At 39.8% G+C, this 20,983-nt stretch overlaps 1 protein-coding gene across 9 annotated transcripts in view; it reads right to left on the reverse strand.

Moving 5' to 3' along the window:
* Rad18 (RAD18 E3 ubiquitin protein ligase) overlaps positions 1 to 20,983 on the reverse strand; it is a 96,405-nt gene that overhangs the window by 60,896 nt on the left and 14,526 nt on the right. For all 9 annotated transcript variants that reach the window (XM_059258321.1, XM_059258315.1, XM_059258317.1 and 6 more), the window contains 5 exons: positions 17,932 to 18,269; positions 16,200 to 16,299; positions 12,004 to 12,188; positions 8,400 to 8,476; positions 2,524 to 2,584 (listed from right to left, as the gene is read on the reverse strand). In XM_059258321.1, coding sequence (XP_059114304.1) covers positions 2,524 to 2,584; positions 8,400 to 8,476; positions 12,004 to 12,188; positions 16,200 to 16,299; positions 17,932 to 18,269 — 761 coding nt within the window. The remainder of the gene's footprint in view (positions 1 to 2,523; positions 2,585 to 8,399; positions 8,477 to 12,003; positions 12,189 to 16,199; positions 16,300 to 17,931; positions 18,270 to 20,983) is intronic.

Below are 20,983 nucleotides of genomic sequence, written 5' to 3' on the forward strand. Positions count from 1 at the left end.
GTATAGCCACTTTGGAAATCAGTATGACAGTTTCTCAGAAAATTGGGAATCAATCTACCTCAAGACCCAATGATACCAATCTTGGGCATAAACCCACAAGGACACTTGCTCAACTATGTTCACAGCAACATTATTCATAATAGCCAGAACCTGGAAACAACCTAGATGCCCTTCAACCAAAGAATGGATGAAGAAAATGTGGTACATTTACACAATGGAGTATTACTCAGTGGTAAAAAACAATGACATCATGAAATTTGCAGGTAAATGGATGGAACTAGAAAAAAACATCCTGAGTGAGGTAACCCAGACCTAGAAAGACAAGCATGGTATGTACTCATTCATAAGTGAATAGTAAATGTAAAGCAAAGGATAACCAGGCTACAATCCATAGCCCTAGAGAAACTAGGTAGTAAGAAGGACCCTGAGAGGGATGCATGGATGGCCCTGAGAAGGGAAAATAGTTGAGATCTCTTGGGTAAACTGAGAGGAGGTGGAGGTTTGAGGAGAGGAGGTGGAGGATTGGAACATGAGGGATCGGGATGGTCAAGCTGGGGGAGAACAGAGAGGAGAGCAACAAAAGAGATATCTTGATAGAGGAGGGCATTGTGGGGTTTGGGAGAAACGTGGTGCCAGGGAAACTCCCAGGAATCCACAAGGATGACCCCAGCTAAGATTCCTAGCAACAGTGGAAAGGGTGACTGAACTGCCTTCTGTAATCAGATTGGTGACTAACCCAATTGTCATCATAGAACCTTCATCCAGTAACTGATGGGAGCAGATGCAGAGATCCACAGCCAAGCACTGGGCCAAGCTCGGGGACTCCAGTTGGAGAGGAAGGATTATATCAGCAAGGGGGGAGTCAAGATTATGACAGGGAAACCCACAGAGACAGCTGACCCGGGCTCAGGGGAGCTCACAGACTCTAGACCGACAGCTAGGGAGCCTGTATGGGACGGACTTAGGCCCTCTGCATGTGCGTGACAGTTATGTAGCTTGGTCTGTTTGTGGGGCCCCTAGCAGTGGGACCAGGATCTGTCCCTGGTGCATGAGCTGGCTTTTTGGAACCTACTCCTTATGGTGGGATACCTCACTCACCTTGATGCAGTGAGGAGGAGCTTGGTCCTGCCTCAACTTGATATGCCATGCTTTGTTGACTCCCATGGGAGAAGACCTTACCCTTTCTGAGGAGTGGATTGGGGGGCGGGGGGTAAAAAAGGAGGTAGGGGGATCGAACTTGAGGAGAGAAGGGAGGGGAAACTGTGGTTGGTATGTAAAATAAATTTAAAAAAAAAGAAAGCAAACTGGGACTATGTGGGGATTTCAGACTCCTTTCCTGCTGCTGAATCCACCCTTCAAAGTAAGAATGGAAGGAAGAAAGAAAACTTTATCTGGGCACAATGAAACCATATCATAACTGGAACACGCACTCAACCAACATTCATTATATGCTGCTTGCTGGCCCTTAACTAGTGTAGTGACACACACACACATACACAGCACTAGGAAGGCTGAGACAGCTTGGGCTACTGAGCAAGACCCAGACTCAATAAACAAAGAGAGACAGAGAAAGAGAGGGAGACTGAGAAGAAGAGAGAAAAGGAGAGAGAGGAGAAGTGTGGGGAGAATGAGAAGGAGAATCAGCCAGAACCAGGAGGAATAAGGAATTTCAGTCCTCATTAAACTTGAGGCTGGAGAATTAACTCTTCCAGGAATGCTAGTCTACTGCATGCAAGGCCTTGAATTCAATCCTCAGTGCTACAAAAAAAAACAAAATTAAAATTAAAAAATTAATAGAGGCAATCTATTTCTGTGGGTTCAAAGCCAGCCAGCCAAGTCTACATAGCAAATTCCAGAACAGCCAGGGCTACACAGAGAGACCCTGTCTCTAAATAAATAAACAGATAGATAGATAGATAGATAGATAGATAGATAGATAGATAGATAGATAGATAGATAGACAGACAGATAGATAGATAGACAGACACCAATCAACTAAGTAAATAAGAAATAACAACTACCCAGTTAACGAAAACAATAAGGTACGACCTGGCAAAGATACACAGGCAGACCACTTACAGAAAAGGAAATGGTAACGTGTGAGAGAATGCTAACAAGAGAAGGAAACCTATTTTTGACACAAATTTCTGAGCCACAGAAGTGTTGTACCTCCTTACAGTAGAACTGTTATTGCAGGCCTGAGACTCAATGCAGTCCTGAATGTTCCTATGTTCGCCCCTTCTCACAGAATGGTTTCTGAGAACTAACTCATATTTGCCAAGTGCTTGGTGACAATGAGCTCAAAGCAGAATGTTAGTCACAGATATTAAAAAAAAAAAAAAAAAAAAAAAAAACCAGGTACCATATACAAAAGGCTACCTGAGCAGACACCCACTAAAGCTCCATCTCTGAAGCAACACTAACAAGATTATTTTGAACATTAATATCAAACATTTTTTAATTACCTAAGATGTAAAACAGCAACTTAAATTCTTTACAATAAGGACATATTGCACAACTTACGATATTTACTGTGAATTTCATCTATTTCCTTCTCTGTTTGGTCCTTTGTAAAAACCATGACCTAGAATAATAATTTTAAAAAATCTTTAGAATTTCATCCAAAATGACAAAAATGGAAATCAAGTTTCAAAATCTCAAATGTGGTTGCTTAAAACAGAGGAAGACAATCTGCTTTCTGAGGAACCTGCATGTTTCCTCCGACTATCGTAAACAGGACACAGTCTCACTTATCACTTCTCTCTCACCAGCAGATTTTAGTTTTTATTAACAAAAAAGGAAAAACAACTTTTCCCTCAAACCAAGTGGTATCCAAGAAGGAAATCTCACCATGATTAAATACAATTTTTTTCTTTAACAATATTACAGTGAAACCTAAGAGGTTGTTTACATTATGTATGTGGTACATGTACAAGTATGTATGGATGTGCATGCTTGTATCCATATGAAGACCCTTTGCCTTATTTTCTTGAGACAGGGCCTCTCACTGAACCTGAAGCTAGGCTGGCGAGCAGCAAGCCCTAGCAATCCTCCTGTCCCCACTCCCCACAGAACTGGAGTTACAGATATACACAGCCATGCTTCACTTTGGACATGAGAACTGGAGATTTGAACTCAAGTTCTCATGCTTATACAGCAAGTGATCTCACCTGCTAAGTTAAGTCATCTACAGCCCCAGTTGCTCATATAATTTGACCCAAAAAAAAAAGTTATAATAAGTAGATTGACAGTAGTTTTGGATTTTAGGCCAAGGTGAGACTTGTTTGTGGAGAGATTTAAAGTTTTGTTCTTCCCATCAATAGAAATTTCCCAATAAAATGCATAAAGTATCTGTATCCAACTTCAAATAGTTGAGAAAAAAAATACCAAAAATCAAAACACATACAAACCTGTATCTAGAAGACAAACAAGGGAGGAAAATCGTGTCAGGTGATAATCTTTGATGGTAAAGGGTAGTACCATTTCTTTCACCTTTCTGCATATGTAAGGTTTCTCAAGTAAAATATTAAGGGGAAATATTTGGTAGAGGAAGAGAGCCAGTACAAGAGATGGGGTGAATATGAGCAAAATACAATGATATGAATGTATGAAAACACCATAAAGAAATCCACTGTTTTTGTGGTTACTAAAAACAATAAAAAATTAAAATATATTAAGAAAACAAAGACAAATTTTAAGCAAGTCTGATTTTTTAGTTGTACATGTCATTTCCTCTTTCTGCTCTGAAACTTTCATGAATCTCTTCTCTAATTCTTGAAGTCTATTTTGTCAACTAAAGTGGGTTTCTGTATTAAGAATATTACATTATAAACACAAAACCCAGAATAGCAAAAACAATCCTGAGCTACAGAAGAAATGCTGGATGTATCACGATCACAGATTTCAAATTGTATTATAGAGCTACACTCATTTAAAAAACATGGTATTGATATGTTGATCAATAGAATAGAACTGAAGACCCAGACATAATTCCACACACCTATGAATACCTAATTTTTGACAAAGAAACTAAAAATACACACTGGAGAAAAGACAGTATCGCCAACAAATGGTGCTAGTAAAACCGGATAGCTACATGTAGAATAATAAAAATAGATCCATAGCCATTGCCCTACACAAAACTCAACTCCAAATGGATCAAGGACCTCAATGTAAGACTAGATAGACTGAATCTTATAGAAGAAAGTAGAGAATAGGCTTGAATTCATTGGCACAGGAAGGGAATTTCTAAATAGCTCAACAACAACACAGGCAGTAAGACTAACGATTAACCAATGGGACCTCATAAAGTTAAAAGCTTCTGTACAGCAAAAGACATTTGAGCAAAGTGTCAGCCTACAGAATAGGAAATCTGATAGAGGGTTAGTATCTAGAATATATAAAGAACTAAAAAAATCTGAACAAAAGGAAAACAAATAACCAATTTAAAAATGGGGTACAGAATTAAACAGTTTTCAAAAGATGAAACACAAATGGCTGAGAAACACTTTAAAAACGCTCATCATGAATGAGGTAACCTAGACCTGTATATGGGTGTTAGCTTTTAAGCTTTAGACATATGTATATCAACCCAAATAACCTCAGAGGTTAGGTAGCTAGTAAGGGACCAGGGAGGGGTGTGATGTTCCAAGGAAAAGGAAATAGAATACAGTACTATAAAGAGATAAAGGGGAAATTAGGAGGACTAAATGGAAGGGGAATGGAAGAGCAGAAGAAAGGAGGGATTATAGAGAGGGACACCTAACACTAAAGGCTTTTTGAAATGTCATATGGAAATCTATTACTATAGAAGCTTCCTAAATATATATACATATGTGAAAGAAATTTAAATGGAGTCAATGCCCCAATTAGACATCTTATGTCACCAAGTAAAACCTCCAGTAACATCTCGTTAAATCGTTGGCCAAAGGTGTCCCATAGACACCTCCAAATACAAGTTATTGCCAAAGCTATATTGGTTATTGTTATTCTCTATACCCTGATGGTAAGGCCCTAGTATTGATGTCATCAAACATGGAGAAATTGAGCTGGTGCCCAGCTAGAAGCTTCACCCCTACTGACTATTGTTGATGGTATTAGAAAGTATTCTTGCATACTACCTGAGGAGAAAATTATTAATATCACCCAGTTACAAACTCTGCAACCTACAACAGACATCTATCTGCCTGCAAGATATACTGGTACCATAGAGGCACAATATTACAGGAATAACTACTTTTATTTTATTGGATTTAAGGCCCACTCCATGAGCTGGGGCCCATACCTGACACTGTTAAAGTGGTCAAGAACCTGTGACTAGATAGCCATTGATCTAGAGGAAACCCTATTATGGAACAAAGCAATAAAATGATTCCTATGGTGATATTGTGTCCCCCAATATATTGTGCACTCTAATAAACTTATCTGGGGTCAGAGAACAGAACAGCCACTAGATAGACATAAAGGCCAGAAAATGGTGGCATACACACCTTCAATCCTATCACTTGGGAGGCAGAGATCCATCCAGATCTCTATGAGTTCAAGACCACATTGGAAACAGCCAGGCCTGGTGACACACACCTTTAATCCCAGGAAGTGATGGCAGGAAGCAGAAAGGTATATAGAGGCTTTTAAGCTTTCAGGCTTTTAGCAGCAGTTCAGCTGAGATCCATTCAGATGAAGACTCAGAGGCTTCCAGTTTGAGGAAACAGGATTGGCTGAGAAGTTGGCGAGGTGAGGTTAGCTGTGGCTTGTTCTGCTTCTCTGATCTTTCAGAATTCACCTCTGGCTCTTGGGTGGTTTTTTTTTTTTTTAATTAATAAGACCGTTTAGCAATTTGTCTACAGATTCCTAATGACATACTGCTATATCCATATATCAGAGCATTATTCAATTATCAGAAAAGCTTCTTCTTGTAGTGGATGGTAATTAACAAAGAGATTCACAACTGGACAATGTTCAGAGAATGAGAGTCTTTGGAACACTCAGCCCTAAATGGGATGTCTTTATCAAACCCCTCCCCTCAAAGTTCAAGGATCTATATGGAAGAGGAAGTGGAAAGACTATAAGAGCCAAAGGTGATGGACTCCAAGGAAACAGTGTCTTCCAGACACAACAGGACTGATATACATATGAATTCAGAGACTGTGATAGTATGCACAAAACCTGCACAAGTTCAAACCAGACAAAATTCCCAGCATTAAGAAGGGGAAGTGAACACAAAGTCCCAGCCCTAACCAAGAAGCTATTTATAACTGATACCTGCTGGCACAGGGAATATCAGTTCTCCAATGATGTGTCACTGGGTATATTAACCACACTCCAGAGCAGGTCTCATGCCTAGCAGTTGGCCAAAACAAAATGGAATCCATTTTTTTTGGGGGGGAGGGGTGCACTTTATTATTTTTTGTCTTATTCTATTTCTTTTGGTTTTTCTGATTTTTATTGTGTTTTTTGGATTTTTTGTGGTGATATTTTGTTTGTGCTCTAACAAATAAAGCTTGCCTAGATATCAAAGTGCAGAAGAGCCACTAGAGGTCAGGCAGTGGTGGCACATATCTCTAATCCCAGCATTTGGGAGGAGGAAGTAGGAAGTGATATGGCTGGGTGGGGAGAGAAAAATGATAAGGCAGGGTGGAGACAGGAGCTCAGCCCTTTCAGTCTGAGGATTCTTAGAGGTAAGAAGTCTCTCTAGTGGCTAGCTGCTCTGCTTCTCTGATCTTTCAGCATTTACCCCAATATTTGACTCCGGGTTTTTATTGTTAAGACCAATTAGAATTCGTGCTACAATTTTTTATTGTATTTATGTATTTATTATTTCTGTTTATTTATTTATTTATTATTTTTTATTCCAATAATGGAGAAAGAGAACAAACATGAAGTTGAGTGGGTTAAGAAATAGAGAGGAGGTGGAGGAGGAAAAAAAATGATTAAAATATATCCTATGAAAAAATACTTTTTAAATAAAAATTTTAAAAAAAGAGTATTACATTAGCTGGGAGTGCTGGTACACACCTTTAATCCCAGTACTTGGGAAGCTGAGGCAGGTAGATAGAGCTTTGTGAGTTTGAGGTAACTTGATTTATACAGTGAGTTCCAGGACAGCCAAAGCTACAAAGTGAGACCCTATCTCAAAAAAAAAAAAAATACATATATATATATATATATATATATATATATATATATATATATGTAGAAATAAGAAAGGTGGAAGGAAAAAAGAGGAGGAAGAAGAGGAGGAAGAGGAGAAAGCTGATGATTAATGGTGCTGAAGAGATAACTCCGAAGTTAGAAGCATTTGCCACCCCTTCAGAAGACCTAAGTTTAGTTCCCAGCACTCTTATCAGGAAGCTCACAAATGCCTCTAACTCCAGTTCCAGGTGATCCAACACCCTTGTCTGGCAGGCATACACACACATACATATATATATACACACAAAGACACACACATGTAAATAAAAATACAATCTTAGAAAAAAAACTTTCCGGATGGTAGGCAATTGTGTTGCAGCTATTAATTGCCTATTTTCTTTAAATCATATTATTAAAAATTGGCCCATGATTCATAGAAACTTGGGAAAGGTAACTATAAAAGATACGTTGCTAGTGAATGTGAATCCTGGTCCTACTGTCTCTCGTAAGAGCTACAAAAGTCATCAGGAATAGCAGAGTAAACCCAGAACTCATTTTTAACACTTACGAAGATTATGCATAGATGTTTATAAAGATCACAAATCTTAGAATATTCTTATTTTTCTTTCTTTCTTTCTTTTTTTTTAATTTTGTTTTGGGGTTTTGTTTTTGTTTATCAAGATAGGGTTTCTCTGTGTAACAGCTCAGGCTGTCCTGGAACTTGGTTTGTAGACCAAGATGGCCTCAAACTCACAGAGATCCACCTGCCTCTGCCTCCCGAGTGCTGAGATTAAAGGCATGCACCATCACCTCCCAGTTCATTTTTCTTTAGTTGTTTCTCTTTTCCAGTGTGTCCTAGTGACATACTCATTTTCCTAGCTTATAGCTCGCGTGCTGGTTCAGTGTTCAGATCATGGCTGCTTGGCCCCAGGCATCTGGGCAGAACACCACAGTGGCAGGATAAGTGATGGAGAAATGTCTTTACCTCATGGCAGACAGGAAACAGAGCCACAAGAGCTTTGTCTATATAACTCCAGCTTATAAGCAAAACTCTACTTGGGGCTGTACTTTATGCTGTAAGTTTGTTAAACACAAATACTGTCCGAAGACACGAGCTGTAAGGAAATCTTAATACTCTAAATAGTAATGTGTTCCAGTACATTTTCTACTAAAAAGAACTTACAAAGGCTGGCTTTTAATTTTAAAAGTTCAATTCAATTTTTTTCTTCCTGCACTACTACATAGACACTGAAAGAGATTCAACATACATTTTCATTTAGTTTACTGGCTTCAAGGCGCATTCTGGTCTTCTCCATGTTTTCAACTTCTTGGACTATTTCAGCAGCTATTAAAATAAGAAGAAGGAAAAAAAAAGCCACTTAATCACACTGTTTGATCATTACTCTATGCCTATATGAGGTTAAACAATAAAGATAGGTATAAATACATGCAGATTTCTGCCTTCTTTTTGCAAGTTTTCAAAAATAAGTTTGATGGTTTGAAGGAGAATGGCCTCCACTGACTCACAAATTTGAATGCTAGGTCCCCAGTTAGTGGAAATATTTGGAAAGAATTAGGAGGTGTAGCCTTGTTGGAGGAGGTATGTCACTAGGGCTGGGCTTTAAGGTTTCAAAAGCCCACTTAGGTCCACTCAGGCCCAGTCCCACATACTCTCTTCTCTGCCTGAAACTTGAACATCAGATATGAACTCTCAACTATGGCTCCAATGCTATGCCATGCCAGGCGCCTTCCACCATGTGCCCCTGCCATAATGGTCATGGACTCACCCTCTGAAACTATAAGCAAGCCTCAGTTAAGTGCTTCCTTAAAGTTGCCTTGGTCTTGGTGTTTCATTCGTCACAACAATAGAACAGTAATAAAATTGTAAGAAATACCATGTTATTTTTGCCTTCTCTCTTGAATATATAAACAGCAATTCCAATGAAATAGGAGAATTAATTTACTACTATGAGTTAAATTCTTAGAGGATAACCACTCAAACTCCAATATATTAAATGTAGTGAAACTTGTCAAGGAGAGAGAAAGATCTGCAAATACCATGGGAAATGCCCTTGCCTCCAAAACCAGTATCTGGAGAAAGTTTCAAACCACCCATAGCAGGGAGATCACACATTAAATGCCTTTCTTTAAACATAAATAGTGCAAATTTTGCAAATGCTGTCTTTTAGTATCAAAAGTCCCTCTGTTTAAGTGCATGAGGTACAGAATAAGAACTGACCATCATTTATACTCGTTTATATGTAAAAAGATACTAAGTCAAATCACTTCAAAATATTCTATGGAGAGGCTTTAAAAGGTAGACAAAAAACTAGGATGGCTTGATAATTGGTTACATTGTAGGATAAATACATAGGGAGAAATGATAGTACTTCTTAGTCAATCCCCCCTCTATTCCCACCTCATTCAATCTCCCTCTACACCCACCTCAATCTCCCGTCTATATCAACTTCAAATAATCCTACTAAAGTTTATTGCAACTGCTTCACTTAAAAAAAGATTTTCTTTTCCAAGCACTGATATGTATCTGCCTCCTTAATATTGTAAAGCTGGTAGAAGCAATGTAAACAGTATCATCTGTGAGCAAGAACTGTTTATCTCCTTGGGAACTTACTGAGTCCAGGTATCATAGGAAAGGAAAAGCAGTTACATTCTATCCCATGCATTAACACAAGTACCATTCAAGACATCTGGCACACTCTACAGTAGTAAGAAAATTATGTTAGGGTGGGTACAACGTAAGGGTTTAAGCTATCTTCAGAAAGATTTCTGATTCTCTTTAGGGTGTAGAGAGCTAACAATACCATTACCCTCACTATAATGACAAGGAAAAACTAGACAATCTATCCAACTATAATTTTGCTTGAATCCGTCAAGTCAAACAGCAACTACATGTCCTAAAACCCAAAAACAGGTGGCAAGATTGGGAGCGATCAGGAGCATCAGGTAACAAAAAGCAATGTCCAGGAGATAGTCTGCAATGACCTACATCTGATTAAGATCACAAATACACTTTCTGATGGATTGCAAAAGGCCAAGGGCGGCTACCAAGAAAGCATAAAAACATAAAACAATAACAAAAACACAACTGAGAAGCTCAGACACAGGAACACCAATTGCAGGCTGTTTCTACAGAATGCCAGCACTCCCATTTTTCTGCTTCCTGGCACAATGAGATGGTAGGAGTCTCAGCTGCACACTCAGAATCATAAACTTTGCCATGCCTTCCCACTCATGTATCACCTCAATCAATGAGTCAAAATAAATCTTCCCTTCTTGAAGTTGCTTCTTCTCGGGTATTTGGTCACACCTATAAAAATAACTGATACAAAAAAAAAAAGTAGTACAGAACAAGCTGAGCTTGGTGGTGCACACCTTTAATAATGCCAGCTCTTGGGAGGCAGAGGCAGGTGGATCTCTAAGTTCAAGACCAGCCTGGTCTACAGAGCAAGTTCCAGGACAGCTAGGGCTACACCGAGAAACCCTGTCTTGAAAAACAAAAACAAAACATCAGTACAGAAAATGAAGTCAATTGTGAAAAACCTGGCCACGTGATTCACAGGCCTTTGGAAGTAACATGAAGAAGGGCTTTCAAAGAGTGTGAGGCTGCAGGCTAGAGTCCTCGAATACTCTAAGTACAGCCTGAAAGGCCATTGTGGTGGAAAAGAGGAAGACCAGAATGCTGAGATGTGGACAATGAAGATTGTACTCAAGAGGCTTCAGAGGGTAAGAGCTCTACAAAGAATTAGGACAAGAGTAGAGGCCATTTGTGTTATACTCTATCAAAGAATCTGACTGCATTCCGCCCACGTCTTGACTATTTCAGTGAGGCTAAATTAAAAAGTAATGAACTAATTTGTTTGGTGGAAGAAATCTTGTAATAGTGTAACATTCAAGCTATGGCATGGCTACTGCTCAATACACTTATCCTAATTCACAAAAAACAGAAAAGAAAAATAATAAAAAGTATACAATTTGAAAAGAAAAGGAGCTTGAGCCTGGGTAAAGTAGTGGACAGAAATGTAGTGTAGCAAAAAAGAGCTTTAACCATGAAGGCACTAAAACTAGGGATAAACTTGTGGCTATTACCCAACTCATTTAGCTCAGTGAGGCAGAGTGAATAAACAGTGGTCAGATGTATGGAGACAACCAGACTTGGAGGAAGGAGATTCTAGAATATTGACCATAATCTAGGAGGCATTTTCACTTAATGAAAATTTAACATAACATGCACTTTTCTGGTTTTTTGTATCAGTCTTCATTTTTTCAAACATAAAGCAATTCTAAATGTTGGAGTTCTTACCTATAAAGAACTCCAAAATGTATGCATGGTCAAGTGAAAACTACATGGAGGATACTGACATTTTTATGAATCACTACCGACTAAGGATGCCTGTTTGCGTATAATAATCATAATGGAAACATCCATGGAGTGCTAAGAACTTGCTGAGGTACTGTACTAGATAGTTTGGATGCATCCTACCACCTCAAAGACACTATACAACATGTAGGATTATAATCCTCATTTTACAGATGAGAAAACTAAAGTACAGAGATGTGACTTATTCACAGTCACTCAGCATAAAGTAGTAGGACTGCAGGACTCTAGATCATTTTACCACCATGCCATCTCTGGAAAGATACTCAAAAAACTGGCAAAAGTGATTCCTCTGCAAAGGGAACTGGGGCTATGAGACCACCTGAGAAGAAGATGGCCTTAGCATAGTGTTCTCCAGGTAGCTCTCGAAAAAATTCTCAACTACTGCCAAAAAGGTACTTATGAAAATTCTTCCTTATAATCTCTGAGCTACATACTTGCTTTATCCAAAGATGAGCACAAATGTATTACTCTACCTGATTTAGGATGCAAAGCATCACACTGGGCATTGTACATGTGTACAAATTCTTGGTGCCTTTTAATAAGCTGCTGTTTGTTTCCTTGAATAGATAATCCATGCTGTTTCATCTTTTTCTTTAAATCACGGTCAGAGAGCAAGTTATACACAGTTTTGGGCAGCGGCTTCCTTTTGTGAGCAGAACTAAAATGGAAAAAGAGAGAGAGAGAGAAAGAGATCTGAGGATTATTGTGAATTATCAAACAGTCTCAATAAAAGAGTAATTTACCTTCATAACACCTGGCTGACTAGAAAAATAGTTGAGCCATTAAGATAAAAAAGAAGAGGATAGGGAGATCTTCTTAGTTTAGTCAATGAAGTGCTTGCCTCACAAGCATGAGTTTGACCTCTGGCATCCATATAAAAAGTTCGGGATGTGAAAACAAGGGCATCCCTAGAGCTTGCTAGCCAGATAGCCTAACTAACCAGCAAGGCCAAGTCCCATTGAGAGACTCTGCCTCAAAGAACAAGGTAGAATATACTCCTGAGTATGATACCCAGGATTGACCTCTGTCTTTCACACACATGCTAACATACACATACACCCCCTATACATGAACATGCCTATCCACACCCACACAAACGAAGCTAGATGGGCCAGGGTGTCAGTATATGCATTCTGACTAGAGGTTCAGCCCTATGGGCAATTAAGTACATAATAAGCAGTTTTCAAAGTGGTTTTTACAATTGCAATCATTTCAAAATAACAATAGCAAATTAGTAAGATCTTAAGGGTAACAGGGCTTAAAGTAAAAAATTTTTTAAAAGATAAGCATGGAGAGTTCAAAAAAGCTGTGCTCAGAACTACCAGGACAGTGTGCTTTAAATGCAGATGCTCAGTCACTTTCTCTGCAGCATGCAGCCACATGGTGCAGGCCTGAAGTGGAAACTGAAAATCTTTACTTTCCAGTTTCCTAAGGTAAATCTGAGGCAGTAGTCCAAAGGTCATACTGAGAGCACTATTACAGTCAAGTATAGATAAAACAGTTCTACTCGCACAAGGATCATTTTCTGGCTAAATCTCTTTTATGCTCTGTTAGTCAGTTTTATGCCTGAAAGTCAGAAATGACTACTTAATTATAAAAAGACCTGCAAACCTCAACAGAGTATATTTTTCCCAAACCATTCTTCTTATAATGTCATCCAGTTGGGCTCTACAAGATTGCTGACATTATGGTAAAATAAAATCACAGTAGGAAGTTCAACTGAATCATTTTGCAGTGTTTATGACAAGCACAAAAGGAGGAACAATTCATTAAGTCTCTAACTAAAACATTTATTTTATCAAGGACAGACAATTACATTTACGACTATGAAATTCTAACAAAGATCTGTAGTGTCCACTGGCATTCACAATGAAAGCAACACCAGACATCAACCATCTCTGTCAAGAATTTGAATCTATAGGGGCTGGAGAGATAGCTCAGCAGTTAAGAGCACTGGCTGGCTGTTCTTCCAGGGGACCCAGGTTCAATTCCCAGCACCCACATGGCAGCTCACACCTGTCTGTAACTCCAGTTCCAGGGCTTCTGACATCCTCACACAGACATACATGCAGACAAAACACCAATGCATATAAAATTAAAATAAAACACAGAATTTGACATTATGAAGCCAAAGAAGCAGTTCCCCAAGCATCACATGACACTGATCTTGTCTATGCTGACTCAGTGAAGCTGAATCACATGTCAAAGTCTCAGAACCAGGACTTCAATAGAAAGAGTTGTACTCTGAACCAACTGACAGTTCCACATAGAGTGGGGTAAGAGCTAGCAGCCACACCCAGCAGCTGACATTTTAGTGTTGTAAAAAGAGACTGTAAGACACAGAGACTCTTAGGTGACCAAAACCCAGGCCAGGATATAACCAAAAAGATTTAGCTCCGTGTTTCCCTAAGTGTGCCTGAACAATTTTGTAGAAAAGGACTTGTGAGGACAAAAACAAAACAAAATAAAATAAAATAAAATAAAATAAAAAAACAAAAAACCACCACCTTGGAGTAAAAAACAATCAGGAGTTATGAAACACAACAAACTCCAGCAGCTACCTGAGTGGAGGACTTCTCAGCACCTTCAATCTGCTAAGAGTGATACAGTTCTAAGCTGTACTGAGGACCAACTGGCAGGGCTCTCTGTGCAGCCAGATTTGGACCACCACTGAACAGAGCTCAAAGTATTAGAAGAATACAACAGCTATGTCTAGAAAGAGAACAGTCTAAAAAAGATTATCAGTGCCAATTTCTTACTCTCCAGGAAGAAAATATTCAGCTTTTCTACTTTCGACTCATTCTCTGGGGAGAAACAGAAGAAAAAAAGCAAGTCATGAGATACTGATGGCCTAGAAGTCATCCTGGGAGCTACTGATTTGTGTTACTCCAAATTCCCCCTCACTAAGCAACATAAACATCTAAATTCTATTCCCATCAACAAACTTGTGGGTACAAGAAGGCAGTCCTTGTGAGCACAGGACTGCTCAGGCTTGGAGTCAAGGACAGCTTGTGCTGTGAGTTAGCAACACATCGCCACACTTCAATATCAGCCTTTGTAAGTTACACCAGTACAGCCTGTCCCTTGAAACCTGCATTCACTCCAAACTTACTCATAAAAATTGAGTGGCACCTTTGTAGTTTTCATAATTAAATCAGTAAGATGGTCCTGTCTTTGGAGAGAATGCTTTGGGGAGAATCTCTTCAAAACAGAAGAGCCAATCATTCCCCTCCTCCGACTTTCCAGGCATCACTACTACCATCGTCAACCTCCTCTTTTCCACAGCTCTCTCGATTCCACCTACTCTCTCCACCTTTCCCCAACTTCATTCCCTGTGCTCACCACTGTTCTACTTATTATCTGACAGTGGCAGAAGATTGAGGCCTGTACCCTACCTCTAAAAATAAACTCTGCCCTTGACCTTGCTGCCCATGCCTCTCCCAACCACATCTCTCTACCATCACCAGACTCAAACACGACACTTCTGCTTCCTTATTGTCTCTACCAGCCAGATTCCTGAAGCCCTGCAATTTAACTTCAATTAAAACATCACTCCTGAACACACAAAGTGGACTAGTTTTAGACTTGGTGACTTTGATACACAAAGGAGGCAAAATAGCAAAGTAGTTTAGGTACAAATACTGACCTCACAATTTATTAGTAATACCATCTCTTGGTGTTTTGGAGGAGAGAAGATCATTACGGTCCATACACTCTCTGGCAAGGAAGGAGGAAATAAGGACGTAGGGCTGGAATGTCACCATGCAGCTTGGGCTGACCTACTTTTCAGCAGTCTATGTTACCCTTGATTCTCCTGCCTCAGCCTCCTGAATGCTAGGATTGCAGGCATATACTACCATACTCAGCCAAAAATATTCTTCTGTATCATTTTTACACACGTTACTAGAACAGCCTATTCAAAAACTGATTTTTGAAGCTCACTAGGTAGTAGGCTTTGGACTTAATTCTCAGTACCACATAAATACAGACAGAGAGATAAATATAGAATAAGTTTGATTTAAATTAATATTTAAAATATTAAATTATTTAAAGATTTTATTTAAAATATTAAAACATCCTAAGAATTAATGAAAGATTTTATATGTTCCAAATTCAAGCTGTTTTTTGCTTTTTGGGGGCAAGGCCTTTACATGACAGCTTGAGAATTCTAAAAAGAAAGTAAGTTTAAAAGATAAGTGAATTAGCCTGGTGGTGGTGGTGCATACCTAGGCAGATCTCTATGAGTTCAAGGCCAGTCTGGTCTACAGAGTGAGTTCCAGGAGAGCCAGGGCTACACTGAGAAACTCTGTCTCAAAAAAACAACAACAACAACAACAAAAAAGACAAGTGATTCTAAGTCTGTAGTTTCTCTAAAGCACGGATCCACTACTGACATATAGCAGAGTGTGAGCTGAAGAAGGAACAAGAGTGAGGGGATGGAAAAGGAACCAGTTGTTAAAGAGAAAATCAAGCAGTAAAGGAAACAGGAGTACTAGTCACCAGGACAAAAGGAGTCCTAGTTTGATGCACGTCTACAAAGCACAGAAGCACCCAGCCAAAGCAGGGCAGCGGCTAAGCCCACAGAAGCACCCAGCCAAAGCAGGGCAGCAGCTAAGCCCACAGAAGCACCCAGCCAAAGCAGGGCAGCGGCTACGCCCAGCTTTCTTACCTTCTGAGGCTCTCCTTCTTCTCCTCACGTGACAAGCAACTGTCTAAATGCTTATTGATGTGATTTTCTGGAATGCTGACCCCACAAACAGGACAAGACACTGCATTTAAAAAAGAAAGAGAGAGAGAGAGAGAGAGAGAGAGAGAGAGAGAGAGAGACTTTGTTAGCCAGAGAAAGGGTAAAATTAAGAGAAAAGACAGAATCTCAGATAATCTACTCTTAGAAAAACCCACAAGAGTAAGGAGAACAGACAAATGGGTTACTAGTAACTAGCTACTTTGGGGGAAGTCACATAATCAGAATCCTAGGCCTAGAGACTGCAAGTTAGTTTGGAAGTTGTAACTTTTCTACCAAGGTACCAGCAAACCATAATGCTGAGTTTTTCCAGGCCCTAGGACCATCTTACACAGGACAGAAGCAATCTCAACAACTCTGTAATGAAGTTACAACGATGATAAAACCAAGGCCTGGCTGGCTTGGTGCAATCTGGCTAAACCTACTAACCCTCTCTGCTCCTGGGCCAGGTATGCCTTATTAACGCTGCAGCTTTGTGGAGATACAGTGAATATGGAGGTATCAGTGAATATGGAGGTACCACGGGTAAAAAGCAGTGGCCAAAGAAGGGAGACTTGTGGCCACACTCTCTAGGTTCCCTACTCTGATTTTTAATAGAACACAGAGAATTGTATCTATTTTATATGTTATGATTCATTCTAAGATTTCATTTGGGAAAAAAAGTTCTACAAGAATTGAAAACATGTCCCTGTGATGCTAAAAACATCGAAAAACAAACAAAAATCCTCACAAACACTACTGGCGTTCAACTGTGGGTTGTATGGGTTTGCTAAAGACACACATTCCTAGTAAAAGATGGGGTCATAGAGATTGGTTGTGGGCTCTCCAGATCACCCTTCACACCATAATCCTGGCTCTGTCACCACTAGGCCACTGCACACTGCAGCATGAAAACATCAGAGACAATATGTAAACCAAGGAAGAGAGTGTGCTCTAGTAAACTTGTATTTCCCAAACAGGTGGCACACCAGCTCTGGTTTCCACTTGCTCTGCCAGTCTATGGGTGCACTATAGGAAGAGTGAGATAACAACTTGGCTTCAGAGACATTCTGGGAGGGAGAGCTAGAAAATAAGGCAGGGTCACTGAAGCACATGTCATATGCCAAAAGGCATTCAGCTACAGGCAGAGCATCAAGGAAATGTTCAACCAGTAGTATAAAATGGAGGCCTCTTTAAGAGTTAACTGGATGGATGGCCGGGTGGTGGTGGTACACGCCTTTAATCCCAGCACTGGGAGGCAGAGCCAGGCAGCTCTCTGTGAATTTGAAGCCAGCCTGGTCTATAGAGTGTGTTCCAGGACAGGCTCCAAAACTACACAGAGAAACCCCGTCTCAAAGAAAAAAGAAAAAAGAAAAAGAAAAAAAAAGTTAACTGGAACTGGAGGTGAGAGGTTTCCAACCTAAAAACAGAAAGCTACCCTGAGAAGCATTAACTAAACTATTTCACTTCTGCAAGAATCTTCCTGATTCCTATTCTATGAAAAAGACAAGAAACCTACCTCTAAGCACTGACTGCATCAATGTCTGAGGCATGGTAAGGTGAAACCTGGTCTATCCCTCTTACTTCCCCCTCAAAAGTAATGCCTATTAATCTTACACCACGTGAATGAGATTTCCTTAAGTTTGAAAAGGCATACATAAAAATGACTTCCTACTACCTTTAGTATCCAGCTTCATGGTGGATGTAGAGGGTGTCACAGGACCATTAGCATCCGAGGGACCAAGTACCGCCTTTCCGACCAGACTTGTCTCTTTAATCTCAGCAGAGGTGCTTATCTCTTTGTGAGGGCTGAATTTCCTGTCGTTTTCTTTTCCCAACAAGTCTGCTACACACTCACCAGTTTCTCTAACCAGAAACTTGTCCATGAGCCTGTTCCCCTGTTTGACAGGATGTTTGATGGCTTCAGCATTATGTACTTTAACAGCAACTTTCTTTGAGGTGGAAGACACGGGAGATATGGGTGGTGACTCTAAAGCAAACTGCAACAGGCGAGTCCTGGAAACACATACCAAAGGAGGGAAAAAAAGATGGGAAATTAAGATGTCAAATTAGACATTGTAACTGGGATCTTCCCAATTAACCCTTGTTTCTCTGAAACACAGAATTTATGCCACAATCACAACCAAACTCACCGTCTAGAAAGAGGAGCGCACAATTCTGGGCAGAGGTGATGAGGACTAGGGATACAGGGTGCTTGGCATGTGGGAGCTACGAAAAGGAAACTTCTCACCCATCTGCAATCATCTCCAGGGTATACAAGGAAGAAAAAAAAAAAAAAAACCCACAGGGTCTGGTAGGAAACAGACATGGGTAAACAGATGCCAGCAGCCAGTGCTGGAAAGATGTTTAGCTTAGCCCAGCCAAAGGGGAAATACTCTTATGAAGACCATGGGGATAGTGGTGAGATGTCACAGAGGCTGTACCTCAGCAAAGGGGACCACATTGTATGCACAGAATGTGTGTTTACACAAATGTGCACTCATGCATATGTGTGTTTACTTCTACATGTGTAAAACTAGTGTATGCATGTATACATGTGTGTGTAAAATTAAAATAGAATCTAATAATACATTGCATCAACCTTTAATGGAACAAGAGCTGATAATTTAATTGCTTGTCAGAACAAAATACACTTTTGTTCAAAATCAAAGAAAGGTTTTGCAGCTTCTACAACGTTTGGTCCCCAATCTTCATAAAGAAAAAAGAAAATAGCTACTAATCAAGCCATAAAATATTCAAAAGAAACAGATGAGAGGTTTATTTTTACAATGAATTAGTACCAAATTGTATCAAATGCATTTTCTGCATTGATTATGATTAGATACATTTTTCTACTTTATCTTGCTAATATAGTTACATTAGTTGATTTTTCAATGTATCTTAAATTTTTATGCCTAGGTTTTACTATTTCGCCAATGATTTTTGTGACTGCTTGTGAAAGACTATTGGAGTATAGTTTTCCTTTCCTGCCTGTCTGGGTTTATCAAGGCTCTGCTTCTTTGTTTACCTCCCTCCCTCCTTCCTTTTCTCTCTTCTTTTCTTTCTATGCAGGGTCTCACTATGCAGCCCTGGCAGGACTAGAACTCAATCTGATAAAATGTTACTTAAAAAACAACAATTCGCTAGTATCAATCATTAGTGATAGCAAATGAGACATCTCCCCCACGACTGACCAGACACAGATGTCTACCACCACCATCTCTCCCTTAAAACTGCAGAAAATGTCCTGAGCCAAAGGTAAGAACAAAAACAGGAGCCAGGGATAAGCATAAAAACTACAAAAAGAGGCCGGGCGGTGGTGGCGCACGCCTTTAATCCCAGCACTCGGGAGGCAGAACCAGGCGGATCTCTGTGAGTTCGAGGCCAGCCTGGGCTACCAAGTGAGTTCCAGGAAAGGCGCAAAGCTGCACAGAGAAACCCTGTCTCGAAAATCAAAAAAAAAACAAAAAACAAAAAACAAAAACAAACAAAAAAAAAACTACAAAAAGAGAAAGAAAAATGTTCACTCCCACAGGAAAAGTTAGGTACAAGTAGGAAAGAGGGTGGGTTCATTATACTATCTTCTCTACTTTCACATATATTTAAATTCCTCCACAATTAAAACAACAAAGACTAAAAATAAAGAAAAACTAAGCTAAGGGTGGTGGCGCGTGCCTATAATCTCAACATTCAGGAGGCTGAAGCAGAAGATTCTAATTCAAGCCCAATTTCAGGTACATAGTGATGCCATGTCTAACAAAAACCAAGAAAAGGAGGGAGAGAGATCAGACAAGAGGAGGGAGATGGAGAAAGAAGGGAAGACGGGAGAGGAGGAAGTTGGAGGGAGGGAAAAGCAGGAAGACTAAAAACCAACACCTAAGGACCTTGGTCTTAGAGAAGAAACAGAAATTGAAAACACACACACATACACACACACACACACACACACATACACACACACACACACACACACACACACACACACACACACACACACACAGAACCATCCTCTTCAGTAGTCTCTTTTCCTTCCAGTCTCTGATTTAGTACAAAGAAGGTTCTGGAAAAAATCCCTTCCTCTCGTAAACACAAAGAGAGGAGACAGTATTCAACTGCAGATGAGACACCACTGATCCTCTCAGCATACTAGTGATAATTTTTGCCTATCTTCCACAATTCAAATGAATTTAATTCCAAATGGCTCTCTTATTTCAAGGCATGCCAATAAAGACTATGGCAGACAGTAGCAGCAAGGTCACAATAAACTATTCTCGGGGCTAAAATTAAAATCCATTAACTTATTCCAGTACCACCTACTCTTGCCAGAGAAGCACAATAGAAAGCAAATCCTATACTCATGAAAGTTATAAAATAAGGGGGAAAGAACAGGCTTATACAACCTATATGAAAAGTAATAATACAATGGAGCCAAAGGGCTAAGAAAACAGCTCAGTGTTAGAGAGATTCCCTAGCATGTGGAAGGCTCAGGGTGCCAGCCCCACGCAAAAAAAGCTAAACTAAATTAAACCAAAATAAAATAAAATGCGGCCAAGCATGAGAAGATGAGGTAAGGGTTCTTTAGGTAAGGGTTCTTTATAGCTGGTCAGAAAGCCTCCCTAAGAAGGTAACTTATGACAACAGAGTTCAGAGAAAGTGGGTCTTAGCCAGGCGGCCACCTGGGAAGACACTGGTTCACCTACAAAGAACAGCAAGCACAAAGTCTAGGCCTA

The sequence above is a fragment of the Peromyscus eremicus genome, chromosome 3 (genome assembly GCF_949786415.1).
Source record: "Peromyscus eremicus chromosome 3, PerEre_H2_v1, whole genome shotgun sequence".
Taxonomy (NCBI): domain Eukaryota; kingdom Metazoa; phylum Chordata; class Mammalia; order Rodentia; family Cricetidae; genus Peromyscus; species Peromyscus eremicus.